This window comes from Plasmodium falciparum, assembly GCF_000002765.6.
Source record: "Plasmodium falciparum 3D7 genome assembly, chromosome: 11".
Classification (NCBI taxonomy): domain Eukaryota; phylum Apicomplexa; class Aconoidasida; order Haemosporida; family Plasmodiidae; genus Plasmodium; species Plasmodium falciparum.
Genome location: NC_037282.1, coordinates 212,454 through 235,303, shown reverse-complemented (window position 1 = coordinate 235,303; position 22,850 = coordinate 212,454). Strand labels below are relative to the sequence as shown.

At 17.3% G+C, this 22,850-nt stretch overlaps 5 protein-coding genes across 5 annotated transcripts; 3 read left to right on the top strand and 2 right to left on the bottom strand.

Annotated features, from left to right (window-relative positions):
- Positions 1-1,065: 1,065 nt before the first annotated feature.
- PF3D7_1105300 (conserved Plasmodium protein, unknown function) lies at positions 1,066-3,457 on the top strand (the record flags this gene model as incomplete). Its single annotated transcript, XM_001347704.2, has 2 exons — positions 1,066-3,179; positions 3,379-3,457. The coding sequence occupies 2 exons, from the start codon at positions 1,066-1,068 to the stop codon at positions 3,455-3,457; spliced, it is 2,193 nt and encodes a 730-aa protein (XP_001347740.2).
- An 832-nt stretch (positions 3,458-4,289) lies between these two features.
- On the top strand, positions 4,290-7,145 carry PF3D7_1105200 (WD repeat-containing protein WRAP73, putative; the record flags this gene model as incomplete). The annotated part of the gene is made up of 12 exons (XM_001347703.2): positions 4,290-4,670; positions 4,853-5,186; positions 5,310-5,374; positions 5,455-5,535; positions 5,682-5,740; positions 5,931-5,980; positions 6,102-6,148; positions 6,367-6,448; positions 6,536-6,653; positions 6,753-6,829; positions 6,952-7,013; positions 7,110-7,145. The coding sequence occupies 12 exons, from the start codon at positions 4,290-4,292 to the stop codon at positions 7,143-7,145; spliced, it is 1,392 nt and encodes a 463-aa protein (XP_001347739.2).
- A 1,740-nt stretch (positions 7,146-8,885) lies between these two features.
- PF3D7_1105100 (histone H2B) lies at positions 8,886-9,239 on the bottom strand (the record flags this gene model as incomplete). Its single annotated transcript, XM_001347702.1, has 1 exon — positions 8,886-9,239. The coding sequence occupies one exon, from the start codon at positions 9,237-9,239 to the stop codon at positions 8,886-8,888; it is 354 nt and encodes a 117-aa protein (XP_001347738.1).
- A 3,935-nt stretch (positions 9,240-13,174) lies between these two features.
- Positions 13,175-13,486, top strand: PF3D7_1105000 (histone H4; the record flags this gene model as incomplete). Its single annotated transcript, XM_001347701.1, has 1 exon — positions 13,175-13,486. The coding sequence occupies one exon, from the start codon at positions 13,175-13,177 to the stop codon at positions 13,484-13,486; it is 312 nt and encodes a 103-aa protein (XP_001347737.1).
- A 2,130-nt stretch (positions 13,487-15,616) lies between these two features.
- PF3D7_1104900 (calcium/calmodulin-dependent protein kinase, putative) lies at positions 15,617-20,479 on the bottom strand (the record flags this gene model as incomplete). The annotated part of the gene is made up of 1 exon (XM_001347700.1): positions 15,617-20,479. The coding sequence occupies one exon, from the start codon at positions 20,477-20,479 to the stop codon at positions 15,617-15,619; it is 4,863 nt and encodes a 1,620-aa protein (XP_001347736.1).
- Between the last annotated feature and the right edge of the window lie 2,371 nt (positions 20,480-22,850).

Genomic DNA, 22,850 nt, shown 5'->3' with positions numbered 1-22,850 from the left:
ATAATACTTTTTATATATATAGTGTAATTTTTTTTTTTTTTTTTTTTTTCCTTTTATAATATATAACATATGAATTTCAAAAAAATTTTGTTTTTCGTTTTTTTTTTTTTTTTTTTTTTTTTTTTTTCATATTTTTCTAATTAAAAAAAAAAAAAGTGCCATTTTACACAAAAGTAAAAATTATAATTAGGTGATAAACTAAAATCTATATAGAATAAATATAAATAAAAATAAATTCTTTTATTAATTTTGTATTTTATTTTAATAATATTTGTAAATTAAATAAAAATATAATTGAAAAAAAAAAAAAAAAATAGAACAATTATTTGATTATACAATAATATGTACAATATGATATATATATATATATATATATATATGTATATATTATATATATATATATATTTTTTTTTTTTTAGCTTGAATAAATTTTTTTCATTTTCTCCTAGAAAATCAAAATATTTTGTTGTTACATATATACACACATATATATATTATATATAAATATATTATAATATATATATATATGTATTATTTTTAACATTTTAGTATTTTTTTTTTCACTTTTTTTCCATCATCTAAAAATGCTCTAAAAGGATGATGAATGCACTATTATTTATATGGAAAAATAAATAAATAAATAAATTAATATATATATATATATATATATTATCACATTTGTAAAATTTTTGGTGAATATAAAAAAAAAAAAATTTACGTGTGTTCTTCTAATTGATTTTTTTTTATATTTTTTTTTTATTTCATTTATTATTATTTTATTTAATTTTTATTTTTTTTTCTCCATTTATGATAAAATAATTTTTTGTATATATATCTAATACTATATATATGATATATATTTTGAAAGAAGAGAAAGTAGATTCTAAACGTGAAACATTTGAAAAAAAATAAACCATAATAAATAAATAAATAAATAAATATATATATATATATATATTTGTGTGTGTATATTTATTACATTTTCTTTTCATTTATATTTTTTTCTTTTGTTAATTTTGTACATTTTCTACATTTTGTACTTTTTATTATTTTTTTTGTTTGAAGATGAGAAAAATAATACCTCTTTTGTACTCGGTAATTATATTTTTTGTTTTTAAAAGTTGGTCCTATAAATATACTGTTGAGGGGAAAGAAGTAAAAGTAATATATACGAATGATTCTAATAAAAATAAAAAGAAGAATGAATTGAATAATTTTCAATATATATTTTTAAATGAGAATGAAGAGAATTATAATATTAGTAGTTCTGATTTGAATGATATAAATATAGAAGAAGAGGATATATATTTTTATAAAAGTTTTACAAAAATAATAAATTATTTTAAATACCGAATTCCAGCTAATATAAATTTTACATTTGAATATAATGATGGTGATATAATATTATTGGATAAAAAGAAGAAAGGTGTTTCTTGTAAAATAAATAATTTATTTTATTCAGAATCTGGTTTAAAATATTTAGATAGAAAGAATGAATTATATGTAAAAAGTGAGGCATTTGTTATAAAACATGGAAATCAAGAAAATAATACGAATAATGATAAAAATGAAGGTATGAATCATCGTAACAATAACAATAATAATAATAATTACAATAATAATTACAATAATAATAATAATTATAACAATTATTATAATAATTCTTTTAATTCTTCCGTGAGAGAAGATGAATTTATTAGTGGTACTGCTCTATGCGAAAATCGAAATAAGAACTATCTCCCAAAAAAGATGCTATGTTTTCCTTCATCAAATAAAAATAACGAATTGAATATTACATTTATAAAAAATGAAGAATATAAAGAACTTATGGAATTATACATGACAGGTATTAAAAAGGACAACACTTATTTGTTAAAAAAGATAGCTAATTATTTTAAAAGTATATTAAATTTAGATTATGATGTTAAGAATATATCATATTATATTTTTTGTAAAACATTACAATGTAATTTACAAAATGTGTTTGTTTTACCATATGAAAGTGAAGAAGAATATAAAATTCAGAATATTATATGGTCTTATAATAATGAACAGATTGCTTTAAATAATAGTTTTATGTACAATAATATTTTGGGAAATGAAAAAATAGGAAATCGAAATATTATATGGAGACATGAAAATAATAATATTGTAAAACATAATATTTCTAAATGTAATAGCATATTTTTTAATGAAATGGAATATTACAATTGTTATAAAAATTTGGAAAATGTATATGAAATATTATTATATAAAGAAACAAATGTATTAAATAAATATATTACAAATAAATCTATAATAAAAAATATATCATCTGTTAATCAGTATACAGCTATATTTTATGATGATAATGATTATGTTATATTATTAAAAGATTATAAATATTATATATCTTTTCAATTAAAAAATATAATTGATCTAGTTTTATTTCAGGATTCAATAAATGAAATATCCTTTTATTATATAAATTTTGAAAGTAATAATATGTTGTTAAGAATATATAAATGTGCTATAAATAATAATGAGGTCAAATGTGCAGACATATCTTATATTCCGTATGAAATCAATGCTAAGGAGAAATTTATATATTTATCAACAAACCAGAAGAAGGACGTATCATCTGTTTTTGTAAGTACTAACACGAAAGTGTGGAAAATATACCACACAAAACAAGAAAATGATAATAATAATAATAATAATAATAATAATAATAATAATAACAACAACAATAATAACAATAACAACAACAATAATAACAATAATAATAACAATAATGATAATAATTTGTATAGTAGAAAACTTATTGATTCCATACAAAATACGAATGAAGAATATTTTGGACATATTAATTGTTACGGTATCGAAGCAACATATGAAAGAAAACTCTTTTCCAAATATTTAAATAATATACCTGATGATAATAAAAATGTTGTAGGATGTTCATACCTTAAATATTATATTAATAGTTCATCCAAAGCTTTATTAATTTCATTTATTGAAAATGCTCATTTTATACAACGTACATATCATGTTGTCAAAAATAAAAATATTATTGTATCTAGTGGTACTACTAAGTTAATTATAAGAGTTAACGAACTTTTCGATATGATAATTATGTTTGTTATATTCTTGATCCTCCTCTTGAGTGTCTACTTAATATATAAAATTCTCTTTACTAAGTACGAAAATACTAAAATATTAAAATATTAAAATATTAAAATAATAAAATATAATATAAAATGCACACCACCCCGAAGGGAACAATATATAAAAAGTATATATATATATATATATATATATATATATATTTTATGTGTATTATATTTTATATACATATCCCATCATTCATTTTAATTTGTTCATATTTTTTTTTTTTAGAAAAATGAAGGTAAGACGAATGAAGCATTATTTCTTCGACGATGCCAAAAATAGCTGTCCCTCGACTGTAGGCCATTGAATTATAATAAATATTATATAAATATGTTGATAATTAAAAAATTACATTTTTTTTTTGTACCATACTAAATAAATATATATAAATATATATGTATATATGTATATATTTATTTATTATATTTCATCTCATTTTTCAAACCGTTAAATGCATTTATCATCAATATTTTACAATTCTATCAGCATAATTTTGTTTTTTATTTTATTGAAATAAAAACGAAGGAATGTCTCATATAAATAAATATATATATATATATATATATATATTATATATTATTTCCTTTTGTTATTTTTTTATTTTATTATTATATTATATTTTTATTTTTTTTTTTCGTTTATTTTTTATAATTTTTCATTATTTTAATTTATAATATAATTTTTCTTTTTTTTTTTTTTTTTTTTTTTTTTTCTCCCACCTTATTGGGTACCTTCAATTTACATAACACACATTTAACCATAATAATCCTTGTCTTTTTTAAAAGGAAAAATATTAACGAAATGGTGTTTATTTCTTCTTTTTTTTTTTTATGAAAATTTATGGGAAATATAATGTATGACCGTAAGATTATGTAAATATATAAAGGTAAACATAATAATATATATATATATATATTATATTATATTATATTAATTTTGATGGGGTTATGTATAAGTGCCCATAAGTATTTATATATGTAGCTTATATGTATAAATATGAATACCTATATGATTATAATAGAATGAAACAAGTATCAGCATAATCTTTATTCTATTCTATTGTATTATATTATATTTTTCTTTTTCTTTTTTTTTGTCATATTTTTAATATATATATATTTATTTATTTATATTTATTTATGTGCTGTACCTTTTGGGGGTTACGTTTGGACAACACATGCAACAATATGAAAAGTGTTGACATAATTAAATGTGATATGTGTTTCTTTTCACATGATGGTTTATTTTTAATATACACCATTATAAATAAGATATTTGTAATACAAGTAAAAAATTTGGAAATGTATAGAATATATGTAGAAAGTTATAAAGTAGATGATATTAAATTATCTAGTGATAATATTCATTTTCTTACGTTAATAAAAAATAAAGGATGTGTGTGTATTTATTCTTTTTATAAAAATAATTTAATAAATAAAATATGTGATTATTTTCAAACCTATGACCATTCGTTCTTCTTATCGAAACATAATAACATTGGTATAGTAAAATATGAAAAGGTAATTATAAAATAAATTTCTCAAATATGTATATATATATATATATATATATATATATATATATATATACTTTTCTGTATAAGTGTTTTTATAATATAAAAATTGGATGATACAAACATAAATATAAATATAAATATATATACATATATATATATATATTTTTTTTTTTTTTTGTTATGTAGAAATGCTTAACCATATATAATATGAATAATCCCGAAAAGTGCTTAATAAACATAGAAAATATTAAGTATCAAAATAAAGGATATTGCTCAAATTATATAAATACTATATTTGCATGTTTGGTTGAAAATAAGAAAGATGTAAACATTTTATTGTTGTCCTTATTTAATTATACTATTATAAAAATTATTAAATGTATCAACTTTTTTCCTAATGATATATTATTTAGTAAATCGGATCACATAATAGCCTACAGCAATAAAAATAGATCATTACATATATATAGTATTGATGGGGACCTCTTACATGTCTATAAATATGCTGAAGATTTGGGAGGTAATACTAAAAATGTGAAGAAAAAAAAAAAAAAAAAAAAAAAGTACATAAATAAAATACACATAAATAAAACACATATAAATAGATAAATATATATATGTATGTGCACATGTTATATTATAGGTATTAATATTGTATCTATAAATAAAATGAAAAATACACTTGCCTTAGGATTAGAAAATGGATATGTATGAACTGTTCAGAGAAATAAAATAATAATAATATATATATATATATTTATTTATTTATTTTCTTTTTTTTTGTGTAGGTCAAAATTTTGTGCCTGGAAAATTTTAAAGAAATCAAGTTTTTCTTTTTGGATAACACATTGCAAATGAATGACAAACTTGTACAAATATAAAAAATAAATAAATATATATATATATATATATATATACATATTAATTGTTATGCTATTCATGTGGGCATCTTAATACACCATCTAATTATTGTACATATTTTTTTATATAAATATATTTTTATAAAATATTGAAGAACATATATAAAGAAAATATTTCATCAAAAAATCATATTAATGACATTCTTTCGACAAAGTAAAAATAATGACATGAAGATGATAAGAATAATAAAAAAATATAGACATATAATATGCCCTTTTACACGTTTTTGTTTTTTCTTCATTCCTTATAAATATCTCATTTATCAAAACGATTTTATTTTATTTGTATAAATTTTTTTTTTTTTTTTTTTTTTTTTTTTGTCCTATAATTTCACACATATCAGTATAAAATCTAAAAGGAAAAAAAATGAACACTTTTCATTTTACACAAATGGTAAGTAGATGGAGGTATGGAACTAATAAGAAAAGATAACGATATAATAAATAACACACATATATATATATATATATATATATATGTGTACATAAACATGTTATGATAATACCCATTACAGTGTCGGAAGGTATAAAAGAAGGAGAATACAAACTAAAGCGTGAAAAGGTTCTTACTTTGTTTATATGTTTATTTTTTTATTTCTTCCTTTTTACTCTCTCTTTTTATTCATTTATTTATTTAATATATAATATATTTATTAATTATATAATATATTCAAAAATTAGAAATAAATTAAATAACTTATTTAATATAATTCTGTTTATTTTTTTTCTCCTTTGGTATAATGGACTATAATAATATAATTTTACATACATAAAATATAGGGCTCTGTTGAAGTTGCCACAAAAATAGGAATAACATTTTTATCCTTTAGCATATGTGGGAATTATTTATCTGTATTAAACGGTAAATTAAAAATATATATATATTTTATACATATTGACAAATATATTGTTATAAAAGAATTATTAATATATCTTTTTATATTATTAGAAATCCATAACAATGTGGTGAGGATATACGAAACAAAAAATTATTCATGTATAGCAATATTACAGCAAAAAAATAAAGTGACCTTTATACAATGGGATAATATATTGTATAAACCGAGGTATATATATATATATATATCTTTATATATATTTGAATCAATATAAAGGAGAGAAAAAGTAGAACATCACATATTTTTATCTTTTTTATTTTTTTTCAGGCTTTTAATATGTACATGTACATGTTACTTGTTTATGTGGCTACCTTTTGAATGTGCTGTAATTAAAATATCGAATGGTAAAAAAATTAAAATAAAAATAAAGAAAAAATAAACAGAAGAATGGGATATCATAATAACACATAAAATTATATAGATACATTTATAACTTATTCATTTTTTCATGTTATTTACTTTGAAGACTTTGTGTGTAAAGAAGCAGAATGGAATAATGATGGAACCTTGCTACTAACCAAAAATGATGTATAATGAATAGACAATGATAAATATATAAAAAAAAAAATATATACATATATAAATATATCAAACATTATATTTTATATATTTACTTATTTGTAGAATAGTCTAGCATTATTTTATCCAAGAAAAAAATAAAATTTGTTGCAAGTATATTAAAAAGAATAAAGGTCAGAAGGTAAAAAAAAAAAAAGAACTCACTATCTATTTGTATATGTAAAAGTAATATATATATATATATATATATATATATATATGACACATCGATTATTGCACAACCCTTACTTTTACTTATATCTTTTCACTTTTATTAATTACTTAAAATTTATTTATAATAATATAAAAACCTTTACATTATAAAAGAATAACCGTTTTTTTTTTTTTTTTTTTAGCATAAAAACAAAATAGAACTTAAAATACATTATTTCTGTCTCAAAGTTTTTCAAAATAAAAAAAAAATAATTACTTTTAAAGAATGGCTTCTAGTGAAGCCTTATATAATAAAAAGTTTAAATAAAATAATGTTACTTTTAAAAAAAAATATATATATATAAAAAAAAAAAGAAGCAATAATTATATATTTTTGTGTATATATATAAGCGAAAAAAAAAAAAAATCTATAATATTATAAATATTATAATTTTCCAAAAAAAAAAAAAAAAAAATATAATATGAATAATAATAATAATCTACTTCATGAGAATATAATATATATATATATATATATATATATATATATATATATTATTTTCTTTTTTTTCTTTTCTCCTTTTATGTATCAAAACACAACTTAATATGCTTCAATAAAAAGGAGAAAAAAAAGAAAACAAAATTATTCTTCAATTCTGTGATTAAAATTGTTTATAATATTGTATTTCTTTTTTTTTTTTTTTTTTTTTCTTTTATTCTTTTATATTATATGGGTGTATATATATGTCTTGTCATAACACATATAAATTAATAATATTATTTTACATTATTATTTCCTTATATTTTTTTTTTAGCATTACTGAAATATATATATAATATATTTTTTAATTATATATACATAATAATAAAAAAAAAGAATACATAATATATATGAAGGATATATATATATATATATATGTATTTCCTTTCGTGTTATACATAAAAGTTATGATATATTTAAAAAAAAAAAAAAAAAGAAAAAGAAAAAAAAAAAAAAAAATTATATGAACTAAAAATAAAAAATAGGCGCACATATATATATATATATATTATATATATGTGAAAAAGAAAAAGTACTATTATGATTATAAAAAAAAAAAAAAGGAATTACAAAAAAAAAAAAAAAAGAAGAAAAAAAAGAAATACTTTATTTCTTTTAATTTTCTATTTTTTCTTTTTAAAGCTTTCCTTTCTTTTATATATATCATCATAAGTTCAAATTCTTTTTTTTTTATAAATAACACCTAAATTTTATTTTTAGTTCATTTGAATATAATTTTTTTTTCTTTTTTTCCTTTCTTTCTTTTTTTTTTTTCTTTTTTTTCCAAATAACATATATATATAAAAATTATTCTTCTCTTTATATAATATCAATTAAGCTTATTTCTTCTTTGGTAATTTCACTTTTCTTATATTTTATTTTTTTTTTTTTTATTTTTTTTCTTTAATTTTTCTCTTTTTTTTTTTTTTTTTTTTTTTTTAATTTTTTGTATTTTTTTTTGGTTAACCATATAAATGAAAAAAAATGTATACATATATATATATATATATATATATATATATATATACATATACATTTCCATTTACATGATGTTGCACATTATATATATATATATTTTATAATGTGAACCAAAATTTTTTTTTTGTTTTTTTTTATATTTGTGCGCAAAAAATGCTGCTTGACAAAATTTATTTGGAGGTAAATTTTGTTACAGCTTTGGTTCCTTCAGAAACTGCGTGTTTAGCTAATTCTCCTGGTAAAACTAATCTTATGGCAGTTTGAATTTCACGTGATGATAAGGTATCTCTTCTTGTATATTTGCATAATCTTGAAGCTTCAGTTGCAATTTTTTCGAAAGTATCAACAAGGAATGAATTCATGATGTTCATGGATTTTCTTGAAATACCAGTATCTGGGTGTACTTGTTTCAAAACTTTGAAGATATAAAGTCCATAGCTGTCATATCTTGACTTTTTTCTTTTTTTCTTTCCATCTGGACCAGTTCCGGTTTTTTTAGCTTTAGCTGGTTTTTTTGATACCATTTTGCAATATTAATAAAATAAAAAAAAAAAAAAAAAAAGAAGTTTTTTTAAAAAAAAAATATTATAAAGAAAAATAAAAAAAAAAAAAAAAAAAAATGTTAAGAAAAGTTTTCAAGTAAAGAAATTGCTGAATTTTTTTTTTTTTAAATAATTTTTAATTTATTATATATAAATTATTATTAAAAAAAAAAAAAAATAAATAATTAAACATATATATTTTTTTTTTTTCAAAATTAAAAATAAAAATTAAAAAAAAAAGTAAAAAATAAATAAATGAATATAATATAATATTATATGTATATAATGTATGTATATATATATATATATATATATATATGTATGTATATATTTATTTATATATATATATATATATATTTTTTTTTTTTTTTTTTTTTTACATGTACATATGAATTATAATATATATATAAAATATTATATATATGTTATATATATATATATATATAAATAATACATTGTATATATATATAAAAAATATATAATATATATATTATATATTTTTTGTGTATTCATATATATATAATATAGTATATATATATTATATATATATTATATATATATTATATATATTTATGCTCATTTTTTTTTTTTTTTTAAACGATACTTTTAATATGCACATGCAAATATGAAATATCGTCTCTGCATAATTTTCGCTATTTAAATATATATATATATATATATAATATATATATAAAATATATATATATATATTTTATATATTATATATGCGCACACACGAATTTTTTTTTTTTTTATTTATATAAATATATAATTATATATATATAAATTATGAACGTATCATAATATATTATGAACATTAATTAAAAAAAAAAAAAAAAAAAAAAAAAAAAATATCATATATATATATAATAATACATATGATAATAGCTATATAAATATATATTATTTAATATAGTTTTTTTTTTTCTTCTTGTAAATTTTAAAAAAATTCCTTTTGCATAATTACAATGTATTGATATTTTTGTGTGCATGTATTTATATGAAAAAAAAAAAATAAAATAAAACAAATTTATTGAAATAGGAAATATTTTTTTCATTCAAGTTTATTAAAACTTTGTGTTCAAAAATATATATAAAATTAATCATGATATGATCAAAAAATCAAAGTATTATATTCTTCGATGTGTTTATATTTATATATCGGGATATCTTAAATATTATAAAGAACTATATATATTCATATCAAAACATTAACATAATTTATATATATTATATATATATATTATAGGATATATATATATATATATATATATATTTATATATATATATTTTTTTTTTTTTTTTTTTTTTTTTTTTTTTGTAATGAAAATTATGACATAATAATCATATATCTTATACATATTCCAATAACTATTCCAGATTATATATATACAAGTATATACATATCTCAATATTTTTTTTTTTTCTTTTGGGCGTATTTTCAATTTAAGAAAAAAAAAAAAAATATATATATATATAAATAAATGAACGATGCGTGTGTAATATATATTATTATCATTTTGAAATTTTTTTTATATGTATAAGATTTATACAAATATTATATTAAAAGGAACAAAGGAATAAAATAAAAAAAAAAAAAAATGTATATATGTTCCTCACATAAAATCTATAAGTGTTTTAAATAATATATATGTGTTCCTCATTTATAATAAGGAAAATAATTAACTGCCCTAAATGTAGTCAATACTTTATAGGAAAAAATAATGATGAACGATTTCTTAATATTGATAAGTATCATGTGATACTTATATGTAATATTTTTAACTGAACGGAGTTGAAAATATTTTTACGCAATTTTCTATATATGAAAAAAAATATATATATATATATATATTTATATATAAAGATTTTTTAATTTCTTTTATTATACACAATGGTTGTATTCCTTTAAATAAACAAAAAATTTGTTATCACCTTTAACATATTTTTTTTTATCTCCTTTATTTTTCTCTCATGTTTGTCTTATATGTTACATAAACACAAGAACGAAAAGACACTGTTATTAAAATGTATAAACATACTTTTCTTGGTAAAATGCATTTTTTTAACAAAGTTATATTGTTCGAACAAATGAACATAACAATTTTTTATAAATACTTTTTACAGTTGACATTTATGGAGATATATATCATTATTATCTTACCATAAAAATAAATGAATAAATAAATAAATAAAGAAAGAAAGAAGTTTTTAATAAAATAAAATATATTTGTACATTATAAATACTATAAGGTTTTAAAATTCATTAAAAAGGATAACTTTATTATATTTTAATATATATAATATATTCAATTCTATTTTTTTGTAAAACACAGAAGAATGAGTACATATACATATATATATTAACATATATGTTAATTTAAAAAAAAAAAAAAAAAAACCTTTAATAGTTCATGAACATAATGCTCAAGTATTTTTAAAGCTTCGCTAGCTCGTAAAAAATTCATAAAAATAAAAAAAACGTAAGTAATTAATTGTATTCGCTTGCAATTTTGTGTTATATTACTGTAGGATTAATTACTATATTATATATATATATAAACATTATATTGTTTTTAAAATCATATTACCATAACATGATAGAAATTGATTAAGAAAAAAATGGATACATATACGATGGTATACATAAGTATTTTTAAAGCATTACATTTATAAGTGTATATATATATAAATATATATATATATATATAAACATATATATTTTATATATTTTATATATTTTTATTTATTATTTCTTTTCTTTTTTTCTTTTTTACGTCTTAACACTTTGCACAAGAGCTACTTGCTCGTATTAGAGCATACATAAATTAATATACATAATAGTGACTGCTATTTTAATATTTCACTTTATTTTTTATACATTTTTAAAATATTAAAAAAAAGGATGAATTAAAAATGCATGATATAGCACAATATTTTGATCCCTCTAAGTATATAACATTATATAAATATATATATATATATATATATATATAATATATTATATATTTTTATATAGCATATAATACATATGTAAACATAAATACATATATAAATATATATAATATATTATATATATGTATATATATTAATAATATTATTTTTTATGCAAAATTAAACATGATAAAATATAATATATAAATATATATTATAACAGAAAAATAGTATTTAATAATTACATGCTTAAAATACTAGAAAAAATAAAATTCATTTTTATTTACTATTTTGAAGTATTTATATATATATAATAATATTTTAACTCATATATATAATAAAAAAATATACAATATATTATTATATATAAAAAAATAAAAAAAAATCGACTCAAAATTCATCCCCAAATAAAATAAATAAATAAATGCATACATTAAAAAAAAAAAAAAAAAAAAAACTATGTAATTATATATATTTATATATATATATTATATATAATATATATAATTTATATAAAAATATATATATATTTTATATATAATTTATATATATAATTTATATATAAATTAAATGCACCATATATATATATTAAAAAAAAAAAAAAAATTAAAAAATTTTATTTTTATACATATATATATATATATATATATATATATATATTATTTATATATGTATTTATATTAATATATTATATTATTTTATTATATATACATTAAAAATTTTTAAAATTAAAAAAAAAAAAAAAAAACATAATAAATAAATTTTTTTTTTTTTTTTTTTTTGAAATTAATTAAATGTCGAAAAAATTTAAAAAAAAAATATATATATTTAAAAAAAAAATTATAATTTAAAAAAAAAAAATTAACATAACATTTTATTGTTATATATATTTAAAATTATTCAAAAAAACTTTTTTTTTTTTTGAATTTTTTTTCTTTTTCTTTTTTTTTCATTTTATTATATATATATAAATATAATCAAAAATGTCAGGAAGAGGTAAGGGAGGTAAAGGTTTGGGAAAAGGAGGAGCTAAGAGACACAGAAAAATTTTAAGAGATAACATTCAAGGTATTACAAAACCAGCCATCAGACGTTTAGCAAGAAGAGGTGGTGTTAAACGTATTTCTGGTTTAATATATGAAGAAATCAGAGGAGTTTTAAAAGTTTTCTTAGAAAACGTAATTAAAGATTCCATCATGTATACTGAACACGCTAAAAGAAAAACCGTCACTGCTATGGATATTGTATACTCCTTAAAAAGACAAGGAAGAACTTTATATGGTTTTGGAGGTTAAACATAAACATTATACCAAATCTAGAAACTGTATTTATTTATATATTATATATATAAACAATAACAGATAATTTTTATAGCATTATATATATATATATATATATATATATATATTATATGCTATTAAATAATGCCACCAGTACCCACTGAAAGAAAAAAAGAAGATCAGAAAAGAAAAAAAAAATTTCATATATATATATATATATATATTTAATTTTTTTTTTATTTTTTTTTCCTTTTTTTTTTCCTTATCACATTTAATAATGTATATTTATATATAATAATATCCTTGAAAAGAAAAAAAAAAAAAAAAAGAAAAAAAATAGAAAAAAAACAAAAAAAAAGTTTAATTATTGAATAAAAAAATCAGTCAACAATAAATATGTATATCTATGTATATATAAATATATATATATATATATATATATGTATGCATATATGTTCATTATTACATTATATATATTTTAGTAAGAATAGAAACTTTAATTATGTTTCACTTACCAAAATTAAATATGTAACATGTGTGGATTTTTATAAATAATTATTCACCATATATATTATATATATAAATTATATATATGTATATATATATATATGTACATATATAAATAAAGCGAATACCAATTAAAACAGGGAAAAATTTTTGTTTTTTTTTTCTTTTTTTTCATATTAAATTTAAAGACATATAATATATATATATTTTTTTTTTTTTTTTGCTTTTTTCATACACTATTATTATACCATATGTTTTTTTTTTTTTTATGCAATAGTATAAAATATTAGGCTTCACTAGAAGCCATTAAACTTTTTTATCCACCAAAGATTTTTTCTTTATAACTTTAATATGTTTTATATATATATATTATATATGTATTTAAATTTTCCATGATCAATATAAAGTTCATTTTGAGATACCATTGTAATATATATATGATACCAACATATATATATTTATATATTATATATGTTTTTCAAAGTATTATATAAAAATGTTTTAGTTTTATGCAATTGTTTTTAATTTATTTAATGGGCAAAATGTATGTAGACAATGAATAAATGTATGTTTGAAAATGTTTATATGTGCATATATATATATATATATATATATATATAATATATATATATTTATAATGTTTGTTGAATAATGAAGTAGTTTTTATTTTTCAATATTCCTATTATTGTTTTAGTATTGTTTAGTCTTTTTTATATTTTGTTTCCTTTGATGTATATATGTATTTGTTTTTATACACCTGTGAAATATGTTTAATGCGAGTGGGAAAAAAGAAGAAAAGCAAGAAGAGAACAGAAATATATGATGAAGTGGAAAATGGCTAGTTAGCTAAATGGATCAGCCAATAAACCAAAAAGGAAAAAAAAAAAAAAAAAAAAAAAAATATTACCAGACAGTATTTTTGAATATTTTCTCATATGTATATTTAAGAAATGTATTTTATTCTTATAAATTGGTTACAATATAATATGTATATTATATATATATATATATATATATATATATATCTTTCATTTGTGGTCAAAGGAGCCATTCAAATTAACTTTTTCTTTTCTTTTCGTTTCTTTTTTTTTTTTTTTTCATTTTGTGAGTTATATACATATATTATAAAAACTTATTTTAAATTCCTTAAAATTTTAATTGTATAATATAGTCTAATTTTTTTATGAAAATAAAAGTATAAGATGATATGTAGTAATAAAAAGATAAAAAATAATAATAAATAAATAAATAAATAAATAAAAACATGTAAAATACATGTAAGGTGGACTATGTCCGTGAACTTTTCTTAGAAATAAAAAGTTCCATTAAAATGTCCCTCCTTTTAATGTTTTCTAAAGAGTAAAAAGGGATATATATTAATAGCATATATGAAAATATAAAAATATAAATATATACATAAATATATATATATATATATATATATATGTGTATTATATCACACAATGTGAGAAAGTAAAAAAAAATTTATATTATGAAAAATGTTAAAGAAACTATTTCAAAACAGATTATCACAGCGCTGAAGTTCATATGGTATATATATATGACATTATTATATATATATATATATATTTATATTTATTTATTTTTTTCCTTTTAACATTTTGTAATGTGTAAAGGTTAAAAATCTTGGGAAGTACAATTTTTGTTTCTTTTCATTTTGTTATTATATGTTTCACAAGTATTAAGTTGATTCGATATTTGATAAAAGGAAGGTACATTTTTTGGAATATGATCGACTTCATAAGGATTGAGAGTTTTTTGAAATTTATTGGCTATATAATAATTTGATTGATTCATATATGGATAATTAATATTATTTTCATATGAAGAGTTTGTGTTATTTTGATTTTTATTATATACAGCAGAATCACATGATACGGTAATAGTAATTAAATTATCATATATTATGTTATTTTTTTCTTTTTTCTTTTTTTTATATAATAAAGTATTATTCATGTGGTTTAATGAGTTTGATAAATTATTTGTGTATGTAGAAAAGGTGTTGTTTGAATCTCTATTTTGTTCCCTATTGTGTTCCCTATTGTGTTCCCTATTTTGTTCTCTATTTTTATGAATATTACTATGATTATTAAGTTTGTCTGAATATATCTTTGTATAATTTATTTCTTTATTATGAGAAGCATATTGATTATGCATTTTATTTTTATTATCATTTTCATTATCATGTATATCATTTTTTATATCATATATATGTGTCTCTTCATATTGCTCCTTAACATTTTGTTGAATAAAAGAATAAGATCTTTTATTTGGAGTAGTAATATGTGAGTGTTTTTTATAAGTATTATATTCATTATGATCATTATATTTGTTATTATCACTACTGCTGTAATTATTACAAATTTCATAATCATAATGATCATCATTGATTATATATTTTTCTTCATTTCGTGAATCGTACCTTATTTTTTCTGTTCTTTCATTTTTCGACATATTATCATGGTACATATTAACCTTATGGGGATTCATAAAATTGATCCTTTTGTCCTTATAAATTTGTATGTTGTGATTATTATGTTGAATGGTGTTGATATTATTTTCCTCGTTTTTATATTTTATTTCATTATTCTTTTCATATTCGCTTTCATTTTCATTTTGTTTTTCACCTTTCACCATAATATTCGGTTTATATAAATTTGTTTGATTTTGATGATATACATAATTTTGCTGATTTTGATGATTTTTTTGATTTTTTTGATTTTGTTGATTTTCGTTTTTCTTTTTTATATCTAATTCTTTATTTATTGAATGTATATCCTTTTTTATATTTTGTAAATGTAAATTTCCTTGGATATAATTTTGATTTATCTGAATTTTGTTATTATTATTTATGATAGGAAATTCATTAAAACTGTTATGGAAAGAGAGAATTTTTTTTTTTTTTTTTTGAACAAAATTTTCAAATAATTCAATGAACTTTTCATTGCTATATGTATTTTCTGATAGATGTTTTGTAGTGATAAAAATGTTTCCATTGCTTGGATGGTATTCATCAAAAAAATTTATAACATTTATGTTTATATCTTTCAAAGGTTGTATTATATCCCTTTTGTTTATACCACTTTTACAATATGGCATATCCATATTTATTATACCATTTGTACATTGATGTGTTTCATTTTCGTTATTAGTATGATTAAAATGGCTAGATATAATATTATTTTGTTTGACTTCTTCGTACATTTTTTCTTTTACCTTTAATGTGTTAAGAGAACCCTGTGTGTTTCCTTTTTTTTCGTTTATATAAGAATTATTATTAATATTATAATTTTGCATAGAATATTTTTGGGAAGAATTATTTGGGTACATTTTATGTTGTTGTTGAATAAATGAAGACTTATTATTATGTATTGTATTTTGATATGTATCCATAAGAATAGAATCATTTTCCATATTTTGATTGTGTATATTTATTTGTTTATTGATTTGATGGAAAATATTATCATTATTGTTGTTATTATTATCATTATTGTTGTTATTATTATCATTATTGTTGTTATTATTATCATTATTGTTGTTATTATTATCATTATTGTTGTTATTATTATCATTATTGTTGTTATTATTATCATTATTGTTGTTAATATCATTATTGTTGTTAATATCATTATTGTTGTTAATATCATTATTGTTGTTTTTCTTTTTATTATTGTTTTTCTTTTTATTATTGTTTTTCTTTTCATTATGTTCTTGTACCGTAAATGAAGAATATGGATATGTGTCCTTATGAAATATGTTTAAGAATTTAGAATTATTTTTTATTATATGTTCATCATTTTGATGATAATAATAGTTATTATGTAAAAACAAATTTGCATTATTATTATAAGTATTGATATATGTATTATTTTGTTTCGTATTTTGATTAGGACATGTAAATGGATATATATATTTATTTATAACATTGAGTTGATTATTAATTTCATGATGCCAAGTATTACGAGCATTACAATAGCTATCGTTGTATAAACGATAGGTACTATTTATATCATTCATATGTTCTACACTTTTAATATTATCCACCTTGTTCACCATTTCATCATAATAAACACAATAAGAATTGTTGTCCATATTTTTCTTTTCCTTGTTTTTATTTTTGTGTTTGTTCTTTTTTTTGTTCTTTTCTTTTCTTTCACGTTTGCATTCATTCTGTTGATATATCCAACGAGTGGTGCACATAAAATTTTTTTTTTTTTTTTTTTTTTTGTTTTTTTTGTTTTTTTGGGTTTTGTTTAATATGTGGAAATATTTCAACCAAGGGTGATTAGCTGCACAAACGGTATTGGATATTCTTTTGTTTGGATCAAATTGAAGTAATTGTTCACATAAATCTTTTGCTATTGGATAATTATGAAATGATAAAAGATTAAAATTTATACCTTTTTTTTCTTTCTTTAATAATATATCTTTAGTGTTTTTATAATTAATCATTAAACACATAGGTAGAGGAGTAATACCAGTCATCAAAATATAAAATATAATTCCTATAGACCACATATCTGATAAAATTGAATAATTAAAACCTTTAATAATTTCAGGAGCTATATATCCATATGTACCCACTAATTTAATATATTTTTTATTACTACTTGTTCTATGATTATTTGTTTCATCATCCTTAATTATATTATTTGTTTCATCATACTTAATTGTATTATTTGTTTCATCATACTTATTTATATTCTTTGTTTCACCATCCTTTTTTATATTATTTGTTTCATCATACTTATTTATATTATTTGCCTCCTTAGTTTCATGAGTGTTTGAGAATATTCTTTTTGTTATATCTTTTGATTGGTTGTGTAAACATATATTTGTAATTTCATTCTTTTGGTTCTGGTATATTTTTTTTTGTGCATATTTTTCATATTGTGTTTTATTTGTTTCTTTTTCCAGCTCTTTGTTATTTTCAGATGTTGTTTTTTTCTTTTGGCTACCTGGCGTATTCTCCATATGGTCTAGTAAGCAAGTGGGTTTATCTGCATGTAGGGAGGTATATAATTCGTTGTTATTGAGACGTGTGTTTTTATGTAGATACGAGTTATTTTGTGAAAAAGCATTATAATAATAATAACAATTATTATTATTTTTATTATTATAATAATTATTATAATAATTATTATCATTATTATGATCACTATATTTATTTTTATTATGATCCCTATATTTATTTTTATTATGATCCCTATATTTATTTTTATTATGATCCCTATATTTATTTTTATTATGATCCCTATATTTATTATTTTTATTATGATCACTATATTTATTATTTTTATTATGATCACTATATTTATTATTTTTATTATGATCACTATATTTATTATTTTTATTATGATCACTATATTTATTATTTTTATTATTATTGTTGTGCATGCTACAGAATTGGCTAGTAGATCCATATGGAGACATAAACTTATTCATTAAAACATTTGGAGACGTTGGTTGTAAATTATTTATAAAATGACAAGTATCATAATCGATAAGGACAAGTTCATAATTGTACATATACCCTTTATTCTTTGTTTTTTTATGACGAAACATAAGATTTTCTGGTTTAATATCTCTATGAATAATATTATGATAATGTAAATAATAAACAGCTTGTAATATTTGACTTATAATATATTTACAAATATTTTCTTTAACTTGTTTTTTATAAACTAAAAAGTTAAATAATTCTTTTCCATATAATTTTTCCATAACAATATAAAAATTTTTATTATCATCATATATATTAAATATTTTCATTAAATTTTTATGCTCGTTTAAAGATATAATATATTCCATCATATTTTGCCATGATACTCCAAATGAATTCAATACTTTTTGTTTATTTATGATTTTAATTATTTTTTTTGTTTTGTCTTTTTTGTCAATTACATTTAATAAAACAGCTCGATCAAATGGTAATTCAATTTCTTTTAAATTTTTTTTTGTATCTTTTATATAACTTTTATATAAATTAAATTTTGTACTTTTTTTTTTGGTTTTTTTTTTTTTTCCCATTATCATATTTTCGATTGATTCATATGTATAGTTATCATCATATAAACTATCAACATGTTGTTCATTATTTCTATTATTATGATAATTCTTTTGTATTTGTTTACATGTTTGTTTATATTTTCCTTCCATGTTTGATTTATTTATTTTTTCATCTACTATTTTTATCTTAGCTAATTCCATTTCTTTGTTTTTATTAAAAAAGTGGAAAAACACATTGTCTTCATTTTTTAATAAAAATTCTTCACATATGGGTAAAAATCTTTTTATGAAAAAGTAATCTTCAATCTTTTCATTCTCTAATTTTATTATTTTATTTTTTGTCTTTTTTTTATTTCCCCCTGATACGTGAATTTTATTAGGATAGTTTGAGTTTATGGAGATGCTTCTTTTTCTTTTCTTCTTTTTCTCTTCAAAAAATATGTTATGATCATGATGATAGGTATTTTTCATTTTGTATGATGAACCTTGTATATATAAATATATAAATATAAATAAATAAACAAATAAATAAATACATATACATATATACATATATATATATATATATATATATATACATATGCATATATTTATATTTATATTTAAGAAGTGTTATTATTATATTCTATATTTTATTAAAGAGGGCTGGGGTGAAGGAAAAAAAAAGCAAAATAATAAATCCATTATTTTTGTCACCCTTTATTTTATAGTAGGCAAAATGATAGCATATATATGTATATATTAAAAGAAAAGATAATTATAAATAAATAAATAAATAAATAAATATATGTATGTATGTATATATGTATGTATGTATATATATATGTATGTATGTACGTTTATAGTTTCATGTTTGTTGTTGAGTGTAAGAATTAATTATAAAATAATGTTTATACAAAGACAAAATGAAAAGGTTAAAAAACAAAAAAAAATATAACATAAATGAAATGAAAAAAAAAAGAAAAAAAAAGGGGAATTTAATTATATGAATACTTACATGATGAGATTCAATTTTTTTTTTTTTTTTTTTTCTTCTTCTTTTTTAAAAGCTAATTACAATTTTTATAAATAAAATAAAAATTTAAAATATCTACATTTATGTATATATATATATATATATATATATATATATATATATATATTACTCTTTTATAAATAACTTATGGTTGTTCTTAAGATAAAAATATAAGTAAATATATATAAATATATATATATATATATATATATATATATAATAAGTGCAAAAATAATGACCTATATTAATACATTTAACAAAAAAAAAAAGAAATAAATAAAATAAAAAAATAATAAAAAAATAAAAATAAAAAGTGTTAACACGAAAAAAATTTATTTTATGTACATGTTGTAGGAGTAAAAACTTGTCTAATTATATATATATATATATATATATATACAAACATATATAAATAAATAAATAAATAAATATATATATATATATATATATATATATATATATTTATATATATATATATATTATAATACACGATTTATTCTTAAAAAAATAAAATTAAGAAATGTATATTATTACATACAATTATAAATTATTAAAAAAGAAAAAAAAAAATTTAAATATATTAATTATGAAGAAAGTTATTTTCTTTTTTTCAGGATGTTAAATATATAATATGTGTATATAAATTGAATAAAATATATTTAAAATAGGGATTATATAAATATGAAATAAAATATAATAAAATGAATAAATAAATTAATATATTATGAATACATACACATATAATATTCTTTATATGTATATAATGATGTTGCAAAATTCTGTACATATAAATGTATACATATTAATATATATATATATATATATATATATATATATATATATATATATATATTTATTTATTTATTTATTTATTTATTTTTATAAAAAGATAAAAAAAAACAAGAAAAAAAAAAATTTAAATGTCTAGTAATAAATATAAATAAGAGTAAAAAAATTGAAAGAACAAATTATGAAAAATACAAAAAGAAAGTAATTAAATAAATAAAGAAGTTCAATTAGGAAAATTTAAAAATTTGTGTGAAAATATAATAAAGCCGTTCTTAAAGAATGTATATAAAAAAAAAAAAAGAAAAAAAATGAATAAATGAATAAATAAATAAATAAAAATATTATATATATATATATATATATATTGTTTTTATTTCAAAAAATTACATTTGAGTCAAATATTTATATATCATATAAATATAAACATGTGGAAATATTTAAAAACAAGTAAAAGAATGATTATCTATTTTTCAATCTACAAGTCATAAAGTGTCTACTTTAATAATTGTAAAATAAAGTATTATATAGAAAGAAAGAATCAAACAAACAAACAAACAAAAAAAAAAAAAAAAGGAAAAAGAAAGAGAAAGAGGAAAGAGAAAAGAGAAAAGAGAAAAAGATCAAATGGAAAATATTTAAATTAATAGATAATTAAAAAATGGAAATAATAAAATGTAATATAATATAAAAAAAATTTTTAACAGAAAGAAGAATGGAAAAGAAAAAAAAAAAAAAAAAAAAAGAAGAAAATAAAATAAAATAAAATAAAATAAAATAAGATACGTACATATACATACATAATATATATAATGCACAGTTATCAAAATATAGATTAAATAGAAAAAAAGAAAATATTTTTTCTTTTTTTAATTTTATAAGAAAAAAAAAAAAAAAAAAAAAAAAAAAAAGACAATTCTATTTAATAAAAAAAAATAATATAAATAAATAAATATATATATATATATATAATAATAATAATAATAATAATAATAAAGTCACATCAATTTTTCTATATAGATTTGCACACATAAAAATGCT